Consider the following 25,411-nt stretch of genomic DNA (forward strand, 5'->3'; position numbering starts at 1 on the left):
CCAAGTCGCAGTGATGTCACTGAGCCTCCTGCTGACACTTGGAAATACAAGCCCCCTCCCCAGCAAAAAGTAAACAGCAGAATCGCTTAGCAAACAGGGGCCGATTAAAATGACAAAGGCTGCCACACTTCTATGTGGAGCCTGGGGGGCCCTCAGACCCAGTGAGTGATACACTTAAGGGGCCTCTTAGAGAATCAAGCATTTCCATTACCAGCTGTCACAAGGGGACATCAGAACAAGCTTGTCTCCAGGTTGTGTCCAAGTCCCCTGGGATCTCTGTGTGACCGGAATGTATAATTGTTTTTTTCTTTATGATACTCTTGAGTTCATAATAAATGGACATTTCTTTTTATTAAATATATATATATATTTTTAACCCAGACACAAGAGAACATATTTATAGCCCTTATATAAGTTATACAATAGCCTTATACAAGTTTACCATGGTCGTTTTCTATGGTAATTAATACCATGTATTAACCATAATTTACCGTGTTTATTAATATGCTTTACCATACCTCATTGTTCTTTACATTGCTTTCTTATGATCTGCTATGCTTTTGCTATGATAAAATTTTATAAGGGAGAAAATTATATCAATACATTTGTGTTGATACAACTAATGTCTACACCCTTTTGTATTATAACACATACAAAAAATTATCTAAACTTGATGTATCTCACATGCTTTTTTTATTATGTATTATCTCGAACTAATGGCCCAAAAATGTTAGATGGGAGAAATTGTTTTTAGGAAAATATAGATTCAAACACAGCAAATGTGGAGCAATTTTAATTTGGATTTATCAATGCAGTGGTAGCTCCCCCTGATTCCAATAAAGTAGGTCCAACTCTAATACAAAACCCTAGCTCTATTACTGTATGTACATTTGTCCAGTTTAACAGTTATGAAGCAACATAGAAACACACTAGCAGACTCTTAGACAAGATGTTTGAAACCAGTACAATTAAGGCTTGATTCATCAACTGCTGTACATAAAATGTCTGCTTTGAGAGTTTCTGCTAGCAGAGTGTAAATGATGCAATTATGCTATTATACTGTGAAAAGATACAACATTTGACATAATGTTAAGACAGTAGGGTTTATTTTACGGCTCTAAGTACCAGCAGATCTGAATGGATATAACTCACACTAAATACAATTATATATATATATATATATATATATATATATATATATATATATATATATATTATATATATATATATATATATATATATTGTAGTATTTGTAGTAGAAATTGCTAGTATTTGTTTTCCATTGTTTATCAGCAAGCACAAATGTTGAAAATATGTAAACACATTTATCAGAAATTAACAAAAATGTTATCTTAAACTGAGGTCTGTTTGAAGGCAAATATTTAAAACACACCAAGGTAGTACAATTACTGGAAGTCAACCAATTTCACTTCCATCGATGACACACTTTGTCACAAAATATTTATATGTACTTCCTGAAAAAAAAAAAAAAAAAAAAAAAAAGTAATGTACCAGTCCAATCTTGGCATCCCCCTTTAAAAAACAGGCCTTTTTTCATCTGTGTGGTTGTAAATCTGGAATATTAACCCAGCCACAATGGCAATGAATCCACTGATTTAAAAGAAAATACTTGGTCTGATATTGCTTGAACAAAACCTTGACCTCAGTCCCATTGCCAATCTCCTGGGATGCAATGGGAAGAAATAAACCACGGCAAGTGCCAAGACTCTGTCTAAGATGTCTTGACTAAGACTGTCATGTTTAGGAGTTGATTGATCTCAGTTACCTGTTTTTAAAGGGTTAAGAACAAACTGACCTGAGGAGTTATTTTCTAACCCATAGGAGAGCAAGACAAAAACATCATTCATTTTAATATTTCACATTTTAATATCTTCAAAAATTTAAACACAAAGGATGGCCAACTGAAAACTTATGAAACAGAAACTGGCTTATCCACTTATATTTAACTTCCATGAAAATAAATACACATACTTCAGCTATTATAAAAGATTATCAACATTTACATTTTTAATCAATGCACTTTTCATTTTATTCCTTACAAAAATAAAATATCAGCATTGCCACGCGTTTTGTGTGTCTGAGTAATAGGCCAGACGGAATTATATAATTATCAGTTTCATTGAAAAAGTTTTAATTGACCTACCGGATTTTCTTAATTATATTTAATAGCAAATGCAATTGCATGGAATTGATCTGACATTACTTTAAAAATTATTAAAGTAGACACTGACTCTGTGCATTATTTAATGTGTTGAGCTATGTATGACCAAAGTTCAAATCCCAACAAGAGATTTTGTTTTAAAGAATGACAATACTACATGTCTGTATCTGTACTTTTTCAGTTGTAGGTAGTTTTAAGTAAAATCAGAAATGGAATTGCTGTTAGGAATGGATAGCAGCATGGGTAGAAATGTATGTAAATAATACAAAGAATTTCATTTCTATGTATTGACTGAGTATTGAGTATTGACACAGCTATTGATCAACATTATAAGAACGGTCCCAAAAAGTTTAACCAAACTACAGAAATTAATACAGAAGTTCCCGTTCCAAAATGAAAAAGCTTGGAAGTGCGAAAACATGTCTTACATCAATAATAAAAACATCAGTCTTAAGTGGTAGAAATGGTTAGTGAGCTCTCAGTGCCGGTGCTAGGATTTACAGGGCACTGGTACAAGACTGTGAAGTAGCCCCCCCCCCCCCCCCCCCCCAAAAAAAAAAAAAAAAAAAAAAAAAACGCACAACCTAAAGAAAACCTTTTGAAAATAAATACATCAGCAGCAAAATCTGAATCGCTCAAAAATGTATTTCTTTTTTAGTTAAAATAACAACGTTATTTTAAGATTACTTTGAACACGACTTTAATCAATCAAGTAACAATATATCCAAACATTTTAATATATGAATTATGTAACAAGATTAATCAATTGGATTAATAATTTGATTTAGTTAATATTGAAACATATTAGTAGCTTCAAATTAGTCACAAAACGTATTAATCATAGGCATCAATGGGATTTTTAAATGAATTTTGTCAAGTAGATGCATCTCAAAACCCAGCTCATAATACAAATGCACTCATAAGCGAAAACATCATTCTATGAATGCACTTAAACTAATATCCCAAAAGCATGGTTTTTTTTTTTAAATACTGAGTTTTGACCACCCATTAGTTAAGGAGGAAATTAGTGAGGTCGACAGACTCAGACACTTTCAGCTTGTTCGATGTAGAACAGGAACAGGTTTTAGCTTTTTCGCAAAACCATTCAGTTGAATTTCTGTTCAAGCATCGTGGCTGACATGACTTGGGGATGCTGCTTATACATTGTGATGATTTATTTAGACAGTAAGTTCCAAGCAGTAGTTACATCATAGTAATAAACTAAACTACAGTCAGCACTCACATATCTGACCCTATAAAACCGTCTTCCATGACGGTTAAGAGTGTGACGAATATATGATTATTTCATTTTGGTCTGCCAAGTCTTGTCAGTTTTTTTAGGGAACACAAAAAAGAAACAATGTCAAAAATACATAGCTGAAAGGACTGTATTTTAAAATAAGTAGTATTCCATTTAGATGTACTGTAGTTGGTTTTGTTGGTACAACTATATTTTCAAATAATATTTTAATTTAGAATAATATGATTCTGAAAATATCATTCGCCAAAAGAGACAACTGTGGACATGTGGACTATAATACAGTATATACTTTTAAATCCGGTACGTATTGTAGCAGTGTGTAAAATTCCTCATTAATGAACCAACAGCAAAAAAAGTCAAAATGTTACCCATGCACAGAATTGCGTGAAACATAAAAGGCAATGAAATTTAGCAAAAAATTAAAAAACAACAACACCAGTTTCCAGAATTAAAATTGCAGAATATATTGCTTGTCAAAGCCCTAATGTCACAGTTCACTTGTAAATGAAAATGCACAAAAGCAACTAAAGATCACAGATTTAAGAAAAATGCATCACAGTACCTAAAACTGTCTAATGATTAAATTCATAGAGACTGACAGCTATTGTGTTAACGCTAAGTGAACTTGTGAAGCAGTGTAACTGTAACATTTTCGAGAGATCAGTCAAGAGTCTATGGGTATTGAGAGTAAGAAATTCAAACTTTTAATTAGAACGGTGGTTTCTACCTAGATCCTGAACAAATACATTAGCTTGTTGACAGTTAAGTTTGTGTGAGACTGTAGCAATCCCATTGTGGCACTGGTACAGTAGTTTAATATTAGACACACCGGCGCATGTGTCACACTGGTGTGTCGCTCCTCCCTTTTAAGGGCCTGGCAAAAATGCCTAGAAAATCGACTTATTCAATGGTTTTTATGATATTGAGGCTTCTGTCGGTTGTTAAAGGCAAACTACTTGCCTACATTATCAGCTTTTCAAAATCTATGTCATAATCTTTTAGAATTTTTCATCACCAAGATTGATAAATTTACATGTCAACATCCAGTTTTTGACACACAAATTATTTAGTTTTACCATGAGCCTGCGTTTATTGGTATTCCCTTTATTCATTACCTCCCTAAGCCTGACTGATGACACTCAGATTTACTTGCAAACTAAACCTGACCCTGAAGTGGCTGTTTCATGCTTACTAATTGTATAACTAATATTAAACTTTAGATGCAACAACATTTTTTGCAATTGAACTGTGATAAGACTAAGGTCATATTACTAGGTTTTCCACACCAACTACGTAAATCTAATAGTTTAAGCATGGCTATTGATGGTGTACAAACTCTAAAATGAAAAGTTTTGCGGTCATTTTTTACCCTAGCTTAACTTTCGAGCCTAATGTACAGACCAAGATGTCCTTTTTTTTTCATTTTAGGAATACTGCCCGGCTACACCCTGTTCTCTCTATGCCTGCTGTGGAGAAACTGGTCCATGCCTTTGTCTTGTTCAGACTTGACTACTGTAATGACCTGATTACTGGGGTTTCCAAGAACACACTAAACAAATTGCAGTATGTTCAAAACTTAGCAGCCAGTGTTTTGGCTAGGTCTCACGCTGGTGATCATATTACCACTGTTCTGGAATCCTTGCATTGGCTTCCTGTTAAGTTTCACACCGATTTTAAAATCTTGCTATTGACTTTTAAAGCTTTGAAGGGTGTGTCTCCCCCTTACATATCTGACCTTGTGTCTGTTCCTACCCCTAGATGCAATCTGCGATCCATTGACGTTGAACCCTTATGTGTCTCCATGACTAGATTGTGAACTGTGAGTGATCGGCCTTTCTGTGTCTCTGCCCCTAGGTTGTGGATTGCCCTTCCAAAGAAATTAGGGACTATGAATCCTTGGGTGTTTTTTAATATCACCTTAAAACTTAATAGTAATTTGAAACGTATACTTTTGTATAAGAGTGTTCATTAATATACGTCTTTTATACTCTGTAATTATTTGTATCTCGGAGTAGGTGTGTCTCATCTGTTCGGTCAGTTTTGACAGGGAGGGATTTCCTAATTAACTATTAACTTAGGTAGCCATCGTCTAACTAAATCCTGAGCACTGCCTTGCCCAAATAAGGTGAAGTTTTACTGACGTGATTGGAAGTAGTGCACAGAGCAGTCACATACCCATAGTTCTATAGTGAAGTGACTGATAGGGTAAAGAGGGACAAATAGTATTGGGGGTGGGGACCAAGATCATTTTGCCACTCATCCTTCTGCGATAACAAGTTAATTTAAGGAACCCCTAGTAACGGCAGGATAATATCTGACCCTGTCACACTTAGTATAACCATGGGAAAACCATTGGTAAAACTGCAAAAATACCATGGTAAATTTTTATAACGGATATCAGACACACTGGATCCTCAAGATGTTATAACCAAGCAATCCATTTGGTGATAATGTATGTTGCTTCAATGTGGCTAGGCTTTGAAGGCCCAGACAGAATATCAACCTCACCCTGGCATCCATGGTCTCCTGTAGGCTGCTTATGATGTCACATTCAATCAAAAATTATAATCTGGTAACCTGGGTCAATTTTACTAGAGCTTAATTTTCCATGCGAGTAGAATCATTCCGATGTAGCTTTTTTTCACTTTCTGTTTTTTTTTTTTTTCGAGTGCTTTGCATGTCTTAAACTCTCCCAAGCAGAGACCATACCATACTTGTCATCTTCAAGATTCACTTCTTAAAAATGTACCACAAGATATTTCTCAGCATCTTCTGATATTTCCTCTTCCAGATCTCCAGTATCTCCAGATTGATCGGCTGCAACATGGGGAGGTATTTAGTGGTAACAAAAAACAAAACAAACAGCTGGTTTGCCCGTAGTGCTTTTCCTCAGAGTGGGTAGAATTGTTATCCAGCAAGACCCTTTCTCTCAGATAAGTCCAAAAAGCTGACATAAAAAGTGAGACCAGGCTGTGAATATGTTAGGATGAGTTGTGATGCTGAAGTGGCAGCGCCTCCATGCCAAAATGCTTGATTCAGCGAGGCACTGCTGCATTCCCATCAAAGGAAGCTTGTGTTTTCTATTCACTGGCAGAAGAAAGACTCCGTCTTGGCAGCACCTTCCAGGCAGTTTCATCGAATTAATACACCTGCTCTTCATTTCACTCTTCAGTCAAGATAATGTGGATACGTTTCTGCAAACATCTGTCGATGGCTACTGCATGTGAAGGGACCATCTCTAGTTCATCTGTAAACCACCAGTTTGAAGTGTGTGAGCCAGACAGATATTGCTTTGAAAATGACTGGACCCACCTACTCTTTCATTGAATTCAAGGGCATTTTTCAATAGGTAGTCGCTAGAAACCCCCTACCTCCTCTTCAGTATTAAGTATGAACAGTACTATGATTTCTTTAGTATGCAAACTGCCTCATAAAGCATGTAAACATACAATGTGTCCCTTATCTAATCATCAAACTGAATCATCAAATGAAGTATGTTTTTTCTAATGGTATCAGTATGTGAATTTCATGAATTGTGCTCTTCTGTACACCATGTAGCCGGTTTGTTTCCCCTTCCTTCCTTATACTGACATCTCCTATGTTTGTCTTTCAGAAGGCCAGTGACGATCATAATGTAAGAAAATATAATTTGCAGTGTAAGCCCTGTTTTGTACAGCATAAGCCAATCTGCAAACTTGCAAGATGTAAAATATACTGTTGTGCTCATAAATGTGTGTTTTTAACTGGAGGATGGGCCTCAATAAGATGACTCAAAGTAATGTCTGGGTGGAGGGTGTTTGAAGATGTTAATATTGATTCAAATAATCATATATTTGGTTTTGTATAACTTAAAGTATCATGACTGAGGATTTGAATAAAGAGCAGATGTACAGCTACAATGAAATCGGCCATACAACTTCTTTTTTTAAAGCAATTTCAGGCAGTTTCACCTTTTTTTTTATGTATTTGTTTAAACATATCTAAAATACTTTTATAGAAGCAAGTTGATCTGAAAGTTATTAAACTGTTTAATTGCTTAAAACAACATAAATAAATCATATTAAATTATACTTTGTTAAATATTAGAAATATCACTACTGTTAGTTAAGGCTGCAGACAATAAAAAGCAGAAATCAAATGAATCTGTTTCCATGTTAAAGGCTACAGTAAAATTCTTAGTGTGTCCATTTCATAACACCTCACTGGGGTGACTCTGTGTGTGACAGCTGCAGTAGTAGTATTAATCTATTCCTGATAATTTAAGATTATCCCAAATGTAATGTGATATATAAATGTCTGAATATCACCAATGCAGGAAGTTATACTGTAATGTATTCCTTCTTTTAGCTAAGCAACATATTGCCCCCTCAATGCATTTGACACTAATATTAAACATGTACATATATAAAGCAGGTATCTGTATTACAGGAAATTCATACTGGCACTGACTATTCAATGAATATTTCAAACAAGACCCAGGTTTTCTTGGTAATGCTACCAATTAAATTTGACATCTGGCGGTGTCCATATTGGCTTTGTATCCTATGAAGTTTTGTACACACAGTCACAGTGTCATAACGTGTGTACAGAACAAAATCAGACAATGTCATAGGTGTTACTTTACAGAAAAAGAAGTGCTGAGTGCTGTTTTGGCTGACATTTTTGTAAAAAGATTTGTTTCAAAGTACTAAGTTCTCATAACATTTTGTAATATTTTCCCTACTACAGTATGTACAGCTATGTTTACTATGGGGGAGCAAAAGTGACTGGTGCGCTATTGGTGGACTTTATAATACCTGTAAAATACATTTTTCGATTTACCATTGTTAGGAGGGTTTACAATAAACTTGTATGTGGTCTGAGGTGAGGTGGGGCGATGCTGAAATGGTTTTATAAATTATAATCTATTTGGGACATGAGGTATAGTGAAATAAATATAATATAAATGTACTGTTAACCATATAGCAAAGCAAAATACCATAGCACGATCGCTTAAAAAAACCTACAATCCAGTTCAATGGAGTGATGTGTGCATGTATTGAATATTTAGCACATACCGTTTTTGTCTCACTATTGAAGTCTTCTTTGAAATATTTTGCTTTTAGCATGTAGCATTCTGCCTCATCTGTAAAGGTGCAGTGTTTGGAGTCAATAGTCATGGTCTGAATCCTCTCAGAGCAAGACTGAAACTGACCCATCAATAACAGGTTTAAAAAGGTGTTCCCCAACCCCGTATCCACCTGCTGTATTTTAAGAATGCACACAAAAATGCATGTTGCAAAAGATGACATCATACAGGTCTGCTTTGGAGGAAGATTGCATGTGAGATATCATCATCAGACTGTGTGGGCTTTTATGATATTGAAATATATATATATATATATATATATATCTATATATATATATATATATATATATATATATATATATATAAAATTACAAATAAGCATGTGTGCATAAAATGCTCATTGTTGCAAACCCATACAACTGTTAAAAAGAATCCAGTTTTACCTTCCATTTTCCTTGTTAAGCGAGGTAAGTTTATTAAAACTACAAGTGTTTGGAAACTAATCAATGCACATTTTATTATGGATCTAAAACTGTAAATTCAGCTCTTAGCAGGACAGAATGGATTCAGTTGTAGAAGGGAATTCAGTTTCACTTTCTACATGCTGTCACTTCATGTAAAACAAACTGCCCAGTTTAACCATGTTCAACAAAAGAAAACGAGAAAGTAAGGGATTAATATAATTACAGTGCTCACCCTTTATAATGCTATAGTGAGGAGCCACAGTGACAAGATCATGCTATTTGTTTTCGCCTTATACCGAGTATAAAAGGGCTACTGTAAAGGCACTGCTGTGTTATAACCGATTCAGCACTATAACGGGGTGCATTATAACGAGTGAGGACTGTACTATACAGCTAAAAAGATGATTTTTTTTTTTCGTTGACCTCCAAAGCCAGTCTGTGTTTGTGTGCATGCTTTTGTTGTTGTTTTAAACTCCATGTGTGTCTCGGGTTAAAAGGCTCTTAAGATACAAATAAATGTGTTGCAATACTTTGGAATGTGGTTTTGTAAATGACTAAATACTGAACTGCAGTGCTGTATTTTGCAATCATTTTCTGTGTACAATATTTGGTGTTCTAGACCCCGTTTCCACTGTTGTACCCAACCCGTTAAGAGGCGTTAAAGACCTGTTTGTACTGTGCGTTTTGTAGAGTCGACTGTGAACCAAGCCATGAAACTACAGCCAGCCAAGATATCTAAGTCTGGCCCCGGGCCGAAGCAGGCCGTGGGCAGGGCACCAGGGTCAGCCTGTGACGTATAATCAACCAGTGTTCGCAACGAGAGTTTTTGCATGTACTGTTTTAATTATGTCTTACTTTTGTATTATGTGATGTTTTATTGGTATTGAACTTAAAGGAATAAGAAATCTAAAGATTAAGTTCATGCTGTGGGAAAGATACATTCCTTTTTACACCTTTGTTTTGTGTGTTTAGTTCTGTAAGATAAGTTTATGGATTTATATTATTTTTGTATGTATTATTTGAGATTTGTCTGTGTGATTTGAAATGTATTTGAGAGTGATTTGTATTCCGTTTGATTTGTTTTAGGGAGATGGTGAGCTCCCATCACCCTTTTTCTCTCACTTGAGTTCTATTCTGTACTAAACGGACTGTAGTTTCTATGAGCAAAATTTGTGGACTGTAACTATTAATAACTACACAAACTTTCTTGGATACTGATGAAATAAACTGAGAATTTTTTTACATTATCGTCATGGTCTTTGTTTACCAAGATTCGTCAGCTAGTCAACAATGCCCCATCCCTGGCCATTCAGTGTAAATGTACCCGACCTGAACCTCCCCACACCTGGACGGCCTACGTACAGGTTGGATGTGACAATGGAAATGTGGTATTAGACACATTGCTGTACATTATTTGTTAATGCGTAATGCCCCGATATTAATAAAGCAACTACAATGTAGTACAGCAACTCTCTGAGATACGATATTTTCACATATCCAATGGACTCCTGGAACTAGTTACTTCTCTTTAATATTAATTAAAATCACACTGTCAAGCACCACAAAACATTCTGAAAAATGTTTGCCTGCACCTTTAAGACAACTTAGTGTGTTTTTGTTGCATTTACATTATGAATTATTCCTGTTTTCCCTACCATACAATGTACTACTTTTACACTGCATTAAAAAAAGGATGTAGTATGGGGATATAATTTACCGTTCGTGTTTGCTAAAAATAACTGTAAACATGTTTATACAAAGGTAAACAAGTTGGCCTTGCAAGGATTTTCCAGAGCTAAGTTGTCATATACACTAACCACCATCCCAATACAACCCCCTACAAGGAACATGCATAAATAAAGCAGGATTATGTATAAGTAGGGGAGCAGGTGCATCCATTAATTACTTTATTATTAAAAATACTCAACAATAGATATTGCTGACCAATATTATTCTGTTTTACTGACTATTTTATGTGCTATGCCAGCTTTTAATTTATAACTGCATTATAATCTTTTAAGATGTATAACAGGTATTGAATACACTAATTCATTCTGGCAGCTATTTAAAAACAAATCACAGGTCAGTAGTAGATGGAAATTTTACAAGAGCAATATTCAATTTATAAAGGGATTTTCAAGCATAAACAGCATGTTATGCCAGACTAACCTCAGTTGAGGTCTGAACAGAAGCAAACCTAGGTGGAGGTGTATAGAGGGAATATAGCTCTCAAAGTTAAAACACTTTTCTGCAAGTTTTGCAAATGCGTACTGTCACCTGCCTTATTCAACAGATACGTTTTACTAAACAACCTGAGGACTTGTTATTGATTAAGACAAGCACAGTATATGCAATCTGATTTCTCGCATCCTAGATAGTGATAATATGATTCCTCTGTTTTTTCCTGTTGAAAAACAAACTGGATTATGATGAGCAGTAAACAGTTAAAAATAGGCAGATTTCTTGCTTTCTTAAAAGGCTAGAGAAATGCAAGAGAAGGATTTAAATTTGAATTTGAAATGATTCCAGTAACTGAAAGATTGTTTTGAAAGGGGATTTTGGAAAAAGATGATGATATTGCTAACGTTGCTTGTATGTCAGAGTCATGTGTACACATTGTAGACAAAGGTCAAGTGGATAAGGCTACTACAAAATACTAGAAATTACATATGCATATTATTATTATTGTAGTTGTGTAGTTTGAGACAGGTTTTTTGTTTTACATTTCTAAACCATCTTTGGTACCAACAGATAACTCTGGATTATGGGTACACCAATAATTGGAACATAAATCAGCACTGACACCAATTTTTTATACCATACGCAAACTATCCTAATTTGCAGTCTGCTCACGCAAACTACACAATGTGATATTTATAGTAATAGACAGCCTAAACACAAAGTAATGACTTCTAATAAGATATTAAAATCTCAGCTCACAAATATGCCATGAGGCTAGCTTAATAATAATAAAAAAGTGTTTGCACATACGTACCTAACTGACAAAGCTCATCTTCAAACTCAGAATGCCAAGTTTAAAAAAGGCTTTGTAACAAATTGACCTTATTATCTTGTCTGGAATCACTTTGTATATAATTTCCTGTTTCAATCATCACATCCTGGTGACATTTTAAAACAAAGAAGGGTAAAGCATCCCAGTGGCCTGCCTTCTGTTGCAGAATGCTGGCGTCATCTGATAGAAGTAATATGATTAGAAAAACAGGATATGGTCGCAGTGACTAACCAAATCATTGTTGGTGGATGGCAATGGAGGATAAAAATACAAAAGACCACCCAATAGATTGATGATTTAGCGAAACAAAAATATTTTGAACTCCCATGGGAAGATACCTATTATGAACAAGAATAAGGGAGTGGCCAAAGGATTTAATCAATGAGATATGGCCTTACTTGACTTTTTCAGAAACAGAAATGTCCTGCAGTGGCCTCAATAGAGTTAATAAACATGTCCTCTCTCTAAGTTCAGCTGGTACACCAGAGTGTAATTAGTAGCCTGCCCGTCTCAACTAATCTACACCAAGTGGATTTCAAACATACTACAAGGGTGCTTTTTAATATCTGAACTTTGAAAAGTCACAAGGATGTGATGAAACAGGAACTACATTCTAAACGACGAGAAGAATACAATAGTTACGTTAACTGACATTTCATAATATGGATTAAGTGATTTTTCGACAGTACTATATATCGCGATTATAATCGTAGAAAACCATAGTCACATGACTCAACATGGCTGAAGCTGAACAGGAGGAGCTACTTTCACTAAATAAGGAGGGTAAAATAATCGTTGTGGTTGTATTTTGGCTAAAGAAAAAAAAACACAACAACCAAAGCAGGAAAAACTTCAAACACAATGTGGAACTTGTGTACTTACACCCAGTGGAATATCTGACTTCACTTTGTGATGCAGTATACAATCTAAACACTTCAAACACAATGTGGAACTTGTGTACTTACACCCAGTGGAATATCTGACTTCAGTATACAATCTAAACACTTCAAACACAATGTGGAACTTGTGTACTTACACCCAGTGGAATATCTGACTTCACTTTGTGATGCAGTATACAATCTAAACACTTCAAACACAATGTGGAACTTGTGTACTTACACCCAGTGGAATATCTGACTTCACTTTGTGATGCAGTATACAATCTAAACACTTCAAACACAATGTGGAACTTGTGTACTTACACCCAGTGGAATATCTGACTTCACTTTGTGATGCAGTATACAATCTAAACACTTCAAACAAAGCGTTAAGTTATGAAAATGTAATTTTAAACATAGTAAGTGACTCTGACTTTCCAAAGGGTCAATGCGAGAAATCATGTTCCCAATATAATAATTATGCAGCTTCTGTCTGTACCATTTACTGTATCTTAATATTCCTAATTTAAACCACAGAGCATGCATTGTGTACATTTGTGGTTTATTTTGACTTTACTCAAATTAGCTTTTTTGTTTCTGTAATACCCTCTTTATAATGCCACCCTCTATAAAATGGCAAATGTGTTTGGTTCCAATGGTGGCAGTATAAAGAGGATATACTGTATTTTACAAATTAAGCTGTGTTCAAAGATGTGGCCGCGATTTTATTTTTACAAATTACAGGGCCTACCCATTTACATTTAAAACTAAATACAGTTTTAATAAATAATTTCCTAAACCATAAGCCTTTTCAAGAAACCAGAAATTGTCAGCCTATAAATTTTTTGTACTATTAAGTTACAATAGTCTGATAAATCTACTGCTTCCTATAAGTTTGTACTGTCTCCTTGCTGTTGCTTCTTCTTGTGATATAGAAAAACATAAGAAAGTTAGTGATTTCCTCAGTCTCATGGTATGTATTTTCATTCTTAGTAGTAATTTAACGCTTTGAAGCTTTCTTGTGTTGCTGACCATTTACCACAGAGAAAAAAAAATCATTACCTGAGTTACATTTTCCTTTTTATGCAGTTAAAAACAAGTTAAAAAAATAATAATAATCTGCTACTATCGTGATAATCGCTCCCAACTATCGTACCGTGAAAATGTATTCTCATTTCATTCCTACTGCACAACCATATCAAGCTGTTCCTAATAAGGAATAGATAGATACTATAGATAAACAAGTTCCCCATAATTTTAAAAGCAATGTCTTTGCCAAAAACAGTAAAGATACATTTTAACAGTCATCTTTACAAGCGGAAGGCAACACATGATTCAAGAGCAATTGCTTAACAAGCTGGACCTCACAGAATTTACTATAATAAACATTCATGGGGTTCTTGTATAAAATGCATTTTTGGCTCTCCATTCGCTCAGGTTTATTTTACTCAAGTAAGCCGGGCTTTTTCACCAAACGTCATTCAAATGAATGGGAAAGGTGAAGGTTGGTATGTAAATTAACTATGCGTAGAGTACTCGTGCTGTTTTTGAAGATTACTATTTAAAATTTCTGAAAATGTGGCTTCCATGCACAGAGAACTGGTACACAAGTGAATCTAAGCTGCTGTGATAAAGGAAAAATTCTTGTGACTCGTCAGTTAATAATGTGTTTTACTGCTCTTACCCAAATTGTTTTTCAAATGTCATTAGTGGGGTACCATGTCGTTAGTAGTGAATACTGTTTCAACTAATTTATCTTACAACTCATTAATTAAAAATGAATTCAGAGGTATTCAGCGGAGATGTTATAGATATTTCCCTTTCATTCAGGCAGTACAGCATATAGGGGATCAGGTGATGCTGCATATACTACCCTGGCTTAGACTTAGATGGCTGACAGCTGCTGAGGAAGCATTCCACACCACGCTTGGGCAAATACGGGTAGTAGGCACTTGAAAGGGAGATAGCAGATACTGATGAAATGTTCTGAAGTGCAGCATTAGTTCCTTCCCAAAATTGCCACTGCCTACTGTATCCTGCACAAACTCTTGTAAACAACAAAATGAGGTGTTCAGGAATCAGTGGCTGCCTGATAGACAGACAGGGAAGGTAACCTATGTTGCCAAGTCTCACGAGATAAAAAAGCGGCACCGTTTTTCAAAACACACCCAAAACAAGCGGACCCACGTTAGATTATGGGTGTAATACAAGCCCAATTCCGCTTATTATAAGCGGACTTGGCAACTGTGAAGGTTACCTCAGCCACCAGTTTCAATTGGACAGCAGCAATCTGAGGAGGCTTGTGCTGTCAGAGATTCTCTCCTTTCTTTTAAGTTGTGTTGGATTTACTGTAGTGTTAAATATTAATGATGCAAACAAATAAAACACAACAATACGTTCAATTGCAATTTTATGTGGTCAGTTCTGAGAGGGCATCAACAACTTGTTGGATGTTTGTTGCACTGTTTTGGGCGATCGAGCTGGCTCATGACATCCACCTCACCAATTATATTTATTAACATGCAGGGCAGACACGGGTTGTTGTCTTTGGACATAGCTTGGATAAAAAAAAGGACAGGAATTAATTCAGTTACATTTAAGCAGCTAACTTGCTCTTTGTGTTTAACTTTAGCATTGTTTTTACAGCAAGGTTATTCTCAAACAGCTGCATCAATACTATAACAAGGGCATAATGCAGTTCATGGTAAGTGGTTTTATTCATAACACTATACCCACAAGAGATATACAACATGACAGACCAGACACATTTACATTTACACGTGAAATGAGGATTTCCATGCAAAACGGCTTGGATTTTCCTGTACGTTTTGTCGTTTCCATGAGTAAATGAGATTTACCCTAGCCCTCTCTTTGGCCATTTTTTTTCAGCCACAAACCTGATTTACACAAGTAAATCTCCCAAATGTAAACGTGCATCGCCATTTCATGTGTAGATTGACCCACATGGAAACCCCATGATTGAAAAACACTTTGCAAACTCCTCGCACGGCTGTATTGTCAAGGGTTTCATGTAAATTCAGCACATTTTAGATATCTGTGCCTGTTAACCACAGTTGACCTCTATTTGGATATTGTACCAATGTCCTCTTACCTATGAACAAATACCATATAATTTATGTTTAAGTACCTTTGTTAACAACAGAACATTTTTTTCAATTTTGAAAAAAAAAATAACCCTTGTTAATTAGTATTGGCATCCACCCAAGAACATACAATGGAGATAATTTGCAATAGGAGCACAATTATAAGAAGAAGCATGTATTCTATGCAACCAGTGTACAGTTCATGCAATTGTGTTGTCTATTGATTAACAAATCCCTTTCTTTCTTGCAATACTCTGCACTTATATTTGTATTGTGTTACTTAAAATGGTAAGCAAAGTAAAATGTAATAAAAATAAATGCAGCATGCTATTGAGTTGTTTTGTGTGAGACTTGTTAACCCTATTCAATTATTACTATTGTCTTTAATTCAAAAGATACATCTCTGTCTGTCTAATGAATTTGCCTATCAACCACATTTTGGTAGCAAAATGCACCAATATGCAGATCAAACAAACAAAAAAACAAACAAAAAAAAAACTTATAAATCAAGTTCATTTGTATAAACAAAAAACAAAGAAACACAGATATGGAAATTGAGCGCAGATGGCCAAGGGGGACATTAACCAACTCCAATATTAACTATCCTAGAGAACAGATGCTTACTCCCAAACACAGTTTTATAAAGAATAAAAACTCATTCAGCATGAGACCTAAGCAGATCAGTCTTTCTCTCAATTCAAATCACCTGTGTTTCTCATTTCTAAAATAATGCTTACAGCTGCAAAATATTGCATTAGTCTGTTTTATCAGACTACATATTTAAAAGTGGAATGTAGAAAATCATTTTGTGATTTCATTTGACAGTTATTTGTTTCTGTTACAGACTGAACATCTTTCATGTTCATTCTATTGCGTTTAGACTCGTGCAAATCCGGAATGTTAGGGGTTTACATATTTAAAAAAAATAGCCATGAAGGTAGCTATAGTTTCCACAGTTACCTGAAATCAGAAATCAGGGTGTCTTTAACAGGGAAATGTAGATTTACCCTATATACTATACACTGGGCATACACTTCCATGTTGAATTATGGTATATACGTTTAAATGGATGGATATATATATATATATATATATATATATATATATAATATATATATAATATATATATATATATATAGATGCATCATTGCATCTACTAATTATACGTAAATATCTATCTACTACAGATTTATGTTTAACATACTGTATTATGATGTAGTGTACATTGTTCTTAATGATTTGATCTTCCTATGGCATTATTTTTATAAGCCCCTTTTGTTTCTTAACTGTAAAACAGTGTAAACTGGAACATAACACTAAACAAATGGCTGTGGAGAGTTGAAAAGTCTGTACATGAGGACCAGCAGACCCTGATATCATTGACACAGGTGGATTTATTAATGGTGAGCAACATTTGTTCATCATTTTATAACTACAAAAGTAGAATTAAAGTATTACACCATCCACTAAGCTTGCAACACTTTAGTTGAATGCTACATGCTGACCTCTGTTGGGTAATTTGTGTAAATATTGTATTCAATGCACACAGGTATTATGCAAATACACCACTTCTAATGGTTTGCTACGAATATATACTGCACATTTCATAGCTTTTAAGCAAGGCATTACCTGAATGCCTGCTAAATTCTTCCTTCAAAATAGTGTGATTTTTTTATTTTGACAAAATAATAATAATAATAATAATAATAATAATAATAATAATAATAATAATAATAATAATAATAATGTATTGCAAAAGCAGAGAGATTCTGTACCTGTATATTAATATTTTGGTCAATACAGAAAACTACTAATGTAACACCCACAATATTATTTTGCCAATGCTATACACAACGTAAAAATAACATGCAGACATTCTCTGAATATTCTTTGAACTGCTAAACGCAGCTGAATTGCAGCATTTGGTAATTGATGTCCACCAGTGAATTTCATTTGTAAGCTGCGTTTCCTTTGTCCCACTGTCCTGAGATGCAGGATCAAACCCATTCTTCAGGCCCATCATTCTCATAACAGTCATTTACATCACCAAAGTGGCCCAGTTTGTTATCTGCTTTGATGTAGTAGACACCCATGTTCTGGAAGAGTGAATACACCATAGCCAGAGATAGCATAGGCAATGTTTTTTCACTTTTTTAAAACTGCATGGTTTTCTCATTTTGATAGCAGTGTGAGAAAGCTTTATTGACCATTGTGGTGACATGAATCCCACTTAAGAATGGAGGGGAAGATCATGGGCACTACTCATCAAGGACTTTCTACACTATTAGAGAGTGGAAAGAATGCTTCCTCTGTTACCATTCCACTCCTCCTTACCTTTCCCAGAGGACTCACTAGTGCTGCTGCAAAGGTCTTCCTCCTGTTCCCCTTCCTGCTGTGGCTCTGCAGGTTTCTCCAGGTTTCTTGATCTTCTTAAGCTGCTTTCTGATTTAACAGCTGGCTTGGCCACAACTGTTGGGTCTGCTGCCTTCACTGTTGTCTATTAGGAAGAAAAGGTGGGAAATTTTTATTTAGTTATTTATTTATTTTTAATTATTGCCCTAGAACATTGTAAATGAAATGTAACATCTTTTATACAAGTGCAGTAAATTAAGGCACAGCTTGGTTTTTCGATATATGTCAACTGGCTTACAATAACTAAATGTGTCATATCTGGGTGTCAGACATTTCAAACTGACTATTAGAAGACTGATCAGGATTATCTTCAATATACACTAGTGGTGTATATCAGAGAGACTACTAGCAATAGGCAACTGCATATGAAGAGCTGATAAATCCAGTTGTCACTCAAAAGCAGAGCAACTATTTACATTCCAAGCTAAAACCAGAAAAGGAAGGATAAAGACTGCTTTCTGTATCATTGAAAAGCATGTGCACTTTTCAGAGAACACTGAGGTTCAACAAATATGCTAAGTAGAGATCAAAACAATCCTTTGATCTCTAGCCTAGTTTCCAGACAAACCACTTGGCTGTTTGTTGCAAATAACTTCTGAGTATCTACAGTTTGCCTCCAGGTAATGAACAGCCAGCTATGGATGTTCGACTGGTAGATAAAGTAAAGGTTGTATGGCGACTCCTTAGCTGTACACTTCCTGGATAAGAGGGAAGTTTAAATATTACATTTTAAGAATTTAAGAAATAACATACAACTACAGTAATATTGAATGCAAAACATTAGACTACGATAAAGCCTTGGACAAAGGAGTCTGCCAAATAAAATAAAAAAAATTAATAATAATAATAATAATAATAATAATAATAATAATAATAATAATAATAATGCAACCCTGTTATATATATATATATATATATATATATATATATATATATACACACACACACACACACACACACACACACACACACACACACACACACACACACACACACACACACACACACACAAAGCATAAACTTAAACAGATCACATTTTCCACACTGAAGTTTTCTGAAATAACTAAGTTTACAGTCTCTTAAGAAGAATATTATTAGATTTAGCAGGTATTAATCCACTCCTTAAATTAGAAACCTATACTGGCACTTCTAATTTTGTTCTGGTATGATTAATTATTAAGAGTGTAAACTATAGCTACCTTCATGGCTATAATATAATATCACTGTAGAATTTGTACTATTTGTAACTTAATATTTCTGATATTATTACATAATACAAAAAATATGTTACATTTTAATAATTGTTAAAGCTCCTACCTCCAACATCCCAGCAAGGTCACACACTGTATAAAACATTGTCAAAACTTGGTACAAAAGAGGTTTGAAGAGTCAGAATGCAGGAGCTATGCAACTTGCTGACTAACTTTGCTCTCTGTTTTTACCAACTACACAAAGAAAAATGCTGTCTATTCACTGCAAAACTCTTTTCACAAAAAGGGCAGTGAACAAATGAGGCCATGTCCTGATCTCCAGTCATTATCCCATGAGGTTCAGCAATGATTGCAGTGCATGGAACTGAGTGACACCATTGCCAGTCACCACAGGGCACTTTTGTAGACTTTCATAGTCTTCCACAAAACTTATTTTTTTCCCGCAACTTGGACACTGCTCTTTTCTTTTCAGCAGCTGTAGTTGTTTTTACCTCAATGCTTAATGGGAACAGAAGAGACTGTATGTGTAACTATTAGATTCTGAAATATGTTTGTTTGAGGATGACATTTCACTGGGTCACAAGCAAGATGTCATCTATTTTGTCTTCATAAACACTTTGCATAAATAGCTCTTACATAATAATAATGTGTAGCACTGAAAAAATCAGCTCTAATATACACTACTACTGAAATAATAATAATAATAATAATAATAATAAAAATAATAATAATAAAATAATAATAATAATAATAATAATAATAATAATAATAACAATAACATTACAGTCAGCACTCGGATATGCGTTATCCAGATACACGTCAGTCGCATTTTACCACACTTTATTAAGAATCAAATCAATTCCCATTTTATATATATAACAAATTAATGCACTTACCCGTCACACATTCTTTTATTTTATTTTTTCTCACATGCCAATCAGTCTGTTTTTATTGTGCAGTTACACAGCACTTCCTCCAATTTCACATGAACAAAATGCAGCAAAAACAAAGCGAATGAGACAAGCTACTGTGATGCATTAAAAAAAAAAAAAAAAAAAAAAACCTGTGCTCTATAGTTGCTTTTGTGCATTTTCATTTGCAAGTGAACTGTGACATTATAGGGCCTTACCGAGCACTATATTCTGCAAATTTGAATACTGACTTTAGGTATTGTTTTTATAATGGAAACTGGTGTTGCTAAATTGCATTGCTTTTTACATTTTATGCAGTTATGTGAAAGGGTAACATTTTTATTTAATGTAATACACTCAGTGTGGAATGGGGGGCAGCACCTCTCACAGCTTGTGAAAATTAACAGAAATGTACATTTTGCAAAATCAGTACCATAATGTATGTACATAGTATTAAATATGTGATTAAAACAAATGCGATTATTTTGTATTGGACAACAGGCAATAACTACAGTTAAAGACAGTGGGCCCTAATTATAAATCTTTCACTTAAGATTTAAAAGAGTTTGACATTTGTAAAAGCGATCTAGTCTGTGGTAGGCTGGTTTGTTTCCCAGTTCACCAAACACCAACATGGATGTGGTTGTGAGTGAAAACTCATTGGATTTACTGTAATTATTCTTTTGAATTTTTTGGAAATATTGTTTAATTTCAGCAAGACAATCTCCAGGTGATCTGTACTGCTATATCCTTCTTTGATAAATGAAACACGAATCTGAACTGTCACAAAAAGAACATACATGTTTCAGTTGCACAAGCCAGACAACACACACTCGTTCCTTTGTGCTGTTGGCAGATCATGTATTCCTTCAATAGGTATTCCAGTCACAGCACTGGGACCTTGGGACCGAGTGTCTCACAAGAGAATGTGCTAAGTACAGTATACTTAACCAGCTGAACCCTAATATGTTATGTAATTATTGCAGATTGACTGCTTTTGAAGACCCTAATGTAATTACAAAACTGAAAGCAAACTGGCTGTTTTGTGATCACAGTTTTCCAATAAAACGATATATATATATATATATATGTGTGTGTGTGTGTGTGTGTGTGTGTGTGTGTGTGTGTGTGTGTGTGTGTGTGTGTGTGTGTATATATATATAATAGCTAAAATTTATTTTCTTTTTTTTTGGCAAGGGATAAAATGAAGAAACACCTCAAATTTCATTCCTCAGATTAAAGTAGCACTGCATTGTTCATTCTTCCAAACTAATCTGGATCGTGTTTGCCACACATTGAACGGATCCAGGCAGAAATACATTCAGTAGGCCCCAAATTAATCAGTGTATTTCTTTCTGAATGCATTTTTAAAATTGTATTTAATCAAACTGAATTTTTAGTATGCAATACCTTTCTTCTTTGTTAAATTCAAAGCACAAAAAGTAATCCCTAGCTTCTGAAAAAAATTAACTACCATTATATTAGCTCAGATCTATTTATTTTGTATTTTGGAGAAATTTAGCCTCTTTGCTATCTAACTTTTTAAAGTCAATTTATGTCTTTATTTACTACAAAAATTGTATCTATGTTATAATATCATAAGCTCTAATGCGCACATAGTAACTGTTTGTTTTGTTTGTAATTGCTATTTATTTTTTACAAAATAACATTTTTTGATAACAAAAAGTTGAAGTTATGCAGTTCCATCTAAAAAAGTAAGGGTTCACATTTAATGCAGTTTGTGTTATAGCATGTCTTTCCCTCAGAGTCTGATAAACACCCTATTGTTTGTAAAATAATCACTGTACAACACTATGCCCGTATATAGAAATTAATCGACACTTGTGACCGTGATATATATATATATATATATATATATATATATATATATATATATATATATATATATATATATATATATATATATATATATTTAATATATATATATATATATATATACACACCACATTAAAAAGCAGCACATATGATTACAGAGATCTACGTCAATCAACTATATCCTTTGTATCTACACAACTGCATGTGACTTAGTTTAGTGTTAATTGAAATGCTACCCAAATTAATATTTCTAATTGAGTACCAAATTGAATGTACTACAGTAATAACTTAATGACAGATTTATAAAGTTCCAGTAACAGGTTTGCAACTCTGTAACATTCTGGAATATGCACAAAAGGGCAACTGAAGGGGAAAAGCCTCAAAATGGAAACCATTGTGCTGCATGTTCTCTACTAAAATCTATGTGATATGCCCAGTATTTATGGGTGATTTATTTTTTCAGTGTTCAGTGATCACTTGCTTTTGCTAATTGTGTACAAGTTAAATGTTAATGAAACTTAAATACCAATGTATTGTATTTTAATGATCTGAACAGTGAAAGTAATTTTACTGTAGTTGTATTCCATGTAGTTATTTTACTGCAGGGAATCCCCAGCTGAATTAATGTGCTGCTGTGGTAATGTGGTTTGCAGTGTGCAGGTGTAGAGGTGAAGCAGTGCTCAGGAATGACAACCCAACAACAGTTCACAGTAAAACAAAGCTTTATTGATGCTTAAATAATAAGACTGTCTATACACAGCAATGTGTAAAACCCAGTCAAAACCCACAGGTTCAGTCCCAAAATAGTAATACTAAATAACACGCACTTTGTACACATACACAATCCCCAGTCCAATAGTGAGTGCTCCTAGTGCAAATGGTGAATTTATACAAGAAGAGTGGCAACAGTAGTGTAGTGTAGTCTGGGGTTTTGTGCTGGCTTTGTAGCGACAGCTCCCTGATATATTAGCCTTCTATAAATGAGAACCGTCACAATTTAATAGACACAAAACACTCACGGCTATTTTAAAGTTGGTTCTCCTTTACAGGTCCTTTTGTAAACATAACAAAAGGAACAGATTGCTTCGCCACACCCCCTGATATACCCTCAGTCACGCCCCCTTTGGTAGTTAGTACAATCCCTTTTCCTCCAATCCGCGACTGCCACATCACCCACATTGACTCCGCTCCCTTTCTGGATGGTCGAATTCTGACTTTCCCTGGAATGATTTGCCAACCCATCCAGTCCGGGCACACTGTTCCACTCTCTGTCACAGATGCCAAAAGGTGAATTAACTGAGTTAAGGCAAAGAGAACCAATATTTAGAGTTGGAGTCATAAATATTAGTGCCCTGTGCCTTAACTCAGTTAATTCAGCAGATTTTTAATTAGCACACTCACTAGAGGTGTCATTGCCATGTAAGTATTGTGTATCAAACAATATTTCTAACACTTAACACATTGGGAAATAACACTGTTACAAATAGAGGGTATGTATGTATATATATATATATATATATATATATATATATATATATATATATATATATATATATATATATAATATGAAACTTTAGTATCTATACGTCCACTGGACATGATACTAAATATATCATTTTTAACTGAAATACTTTATTCTGAACTCTAGAGGGTGGCACTACTTAACTAATACGAACCACATAAAAAAAGTAACAAGTCTAGAAATTACTTGCAAATCTTTTCAAAACTAAAGATTGTCAATATCCAATTTCCAGTAATATACAGTATTTGGCAAATATATCTCTTAATTGCTTGGCATCTAAGAAACAAACTTGAGATCTTTTTATATTTTCGTCTTACACTTTTAAAAAAATTAAAAATATTATAATATATAAAAAAACTAATTTTACAGCAACATATTCAAAACCCCCAGGGAAACTCACTGTAGTTACAAAAGTAAGTAGCAATGAGTATGCACTCCTTAAGATGAACTCACAGCAATAAACAGTTTCTGTCTTGTCTCTATCTCTATTTGACTAGACCCTTAATTGAACTGATAATTTGCTTAACTATACATTTTTAGTTGTTTTTAGCTCTTAACCAGTTGCATATTTCAAGTTATTTGTAACATTTTATATGTAACTTGAACTATGCAACTATTTAAAAAAATTAAAAGGTCTAATTAAGCAATTTATTAGTTCAATTAAGGGTTTCGATAAGTGATTGAGATCTCAGATGGAATGAAAACCAGATGACACAGGGGAGCCCCAGGACTGGGTTTGAGATGCTCTGATTTAGAAGGCAGATCTCAAACCCCAGTGCACTAGAGTGGCCACTTTGAAAAGAGCTTTGAAACAGACTTTAAAGTTGTAAGTGTAAAAAGTTGTCAGGATGTTAACAATGAAAAAATAAAGGTACATTATTTAAACAGTTGTAGCAACACGTGGGGTCATATAATATTAATTTTTCAGAACCCCGCTACTTACTCTTTAAAAGCTGGGAGAATGCTGGTGTCTACTAATCCATCCAGAAGCACTACATAAGATGTTAGACAGTTTAGTTTATAGACCAGTTGTGGCTGAATCCAAAACCAGTCCTTACAGTACTCTGGGATCAACCCTCTCCATAAATTAAGGTTTACTATACTGTACCTCCCTGTACTGGGTAATACAGAAAGACAATATATCCACAGATTCAGATACTCTTATTAACTTTCTAAAGAATGGCTTGGCAGAGCAAGTACTCTGTCTGTAAATAGCATAGTGTTTTATGGTGATTTGGTGGTGGTTGGCAGGGATGGGGTTAATTCCCATCCCTGCCAAAAACGTGAGGATGTGGCTGCTCCTTAATTGAATGATTAAGTGCTAACTGGGAGAAGCCACATCACATAAAAGGAGAGCCCAGGGGTCTATTTGGGGAGAGGAGTATGGTGACTGTGACTGTGACTGTGTTTCTACACATTTTTGTTTTTGTAAAGTAGTGAAGGCGAATGCCCAGCCTACATTTTTTTTGTTTTGTTTAACCCTTTATTTTGGCCTTGTGGCCTTTTTGTTTGTATTTGGTGTTATCTTGTTTATTAAATGCACACTTTG

At 34.5% G+C, this 25,411-nt stretch overlaps 1 protein-coding gene across 1 annotated transcript in view; it reads right to left on the minus strand.

Annotated features, from left to right (window-relative positions):
• LOC121313432 (suppression of tumorigenicity 18 protein-like) overlaps positions 1–25,411 on the minus strand; it is a 98,767-nt gene that overhangs the window by 67,588 nt on the left and 5,768 nt on the right. Inside the window, exon 3 of the mRNA XM_041245957.1 lies at positions 18,305–18,467. Coding sequence (XP_041101891.1) covers positions 18,305–18,467 — 163 coding nt within the window. The remainder of the gene's footprint in view (positions 1–18,304; positions 18,468–25,411) is intronic.

Source organism: Polyodon spathula, chromosome 3, assembly GCF_017654505.1.
Source record: "Polyodon spathula isolate WHYD16114869_AA chromosome 3, ASM1765450v1, whole genome shotgun sequence".
In the NCBI taxonomy this organism is placed as follows: domain Eukaryota; kingdom Metazoa; phylum Chordata; class Actinopteri; order Acipenseriformes; family Polyodontidae; genus Polyodon; species Polyodon spathula.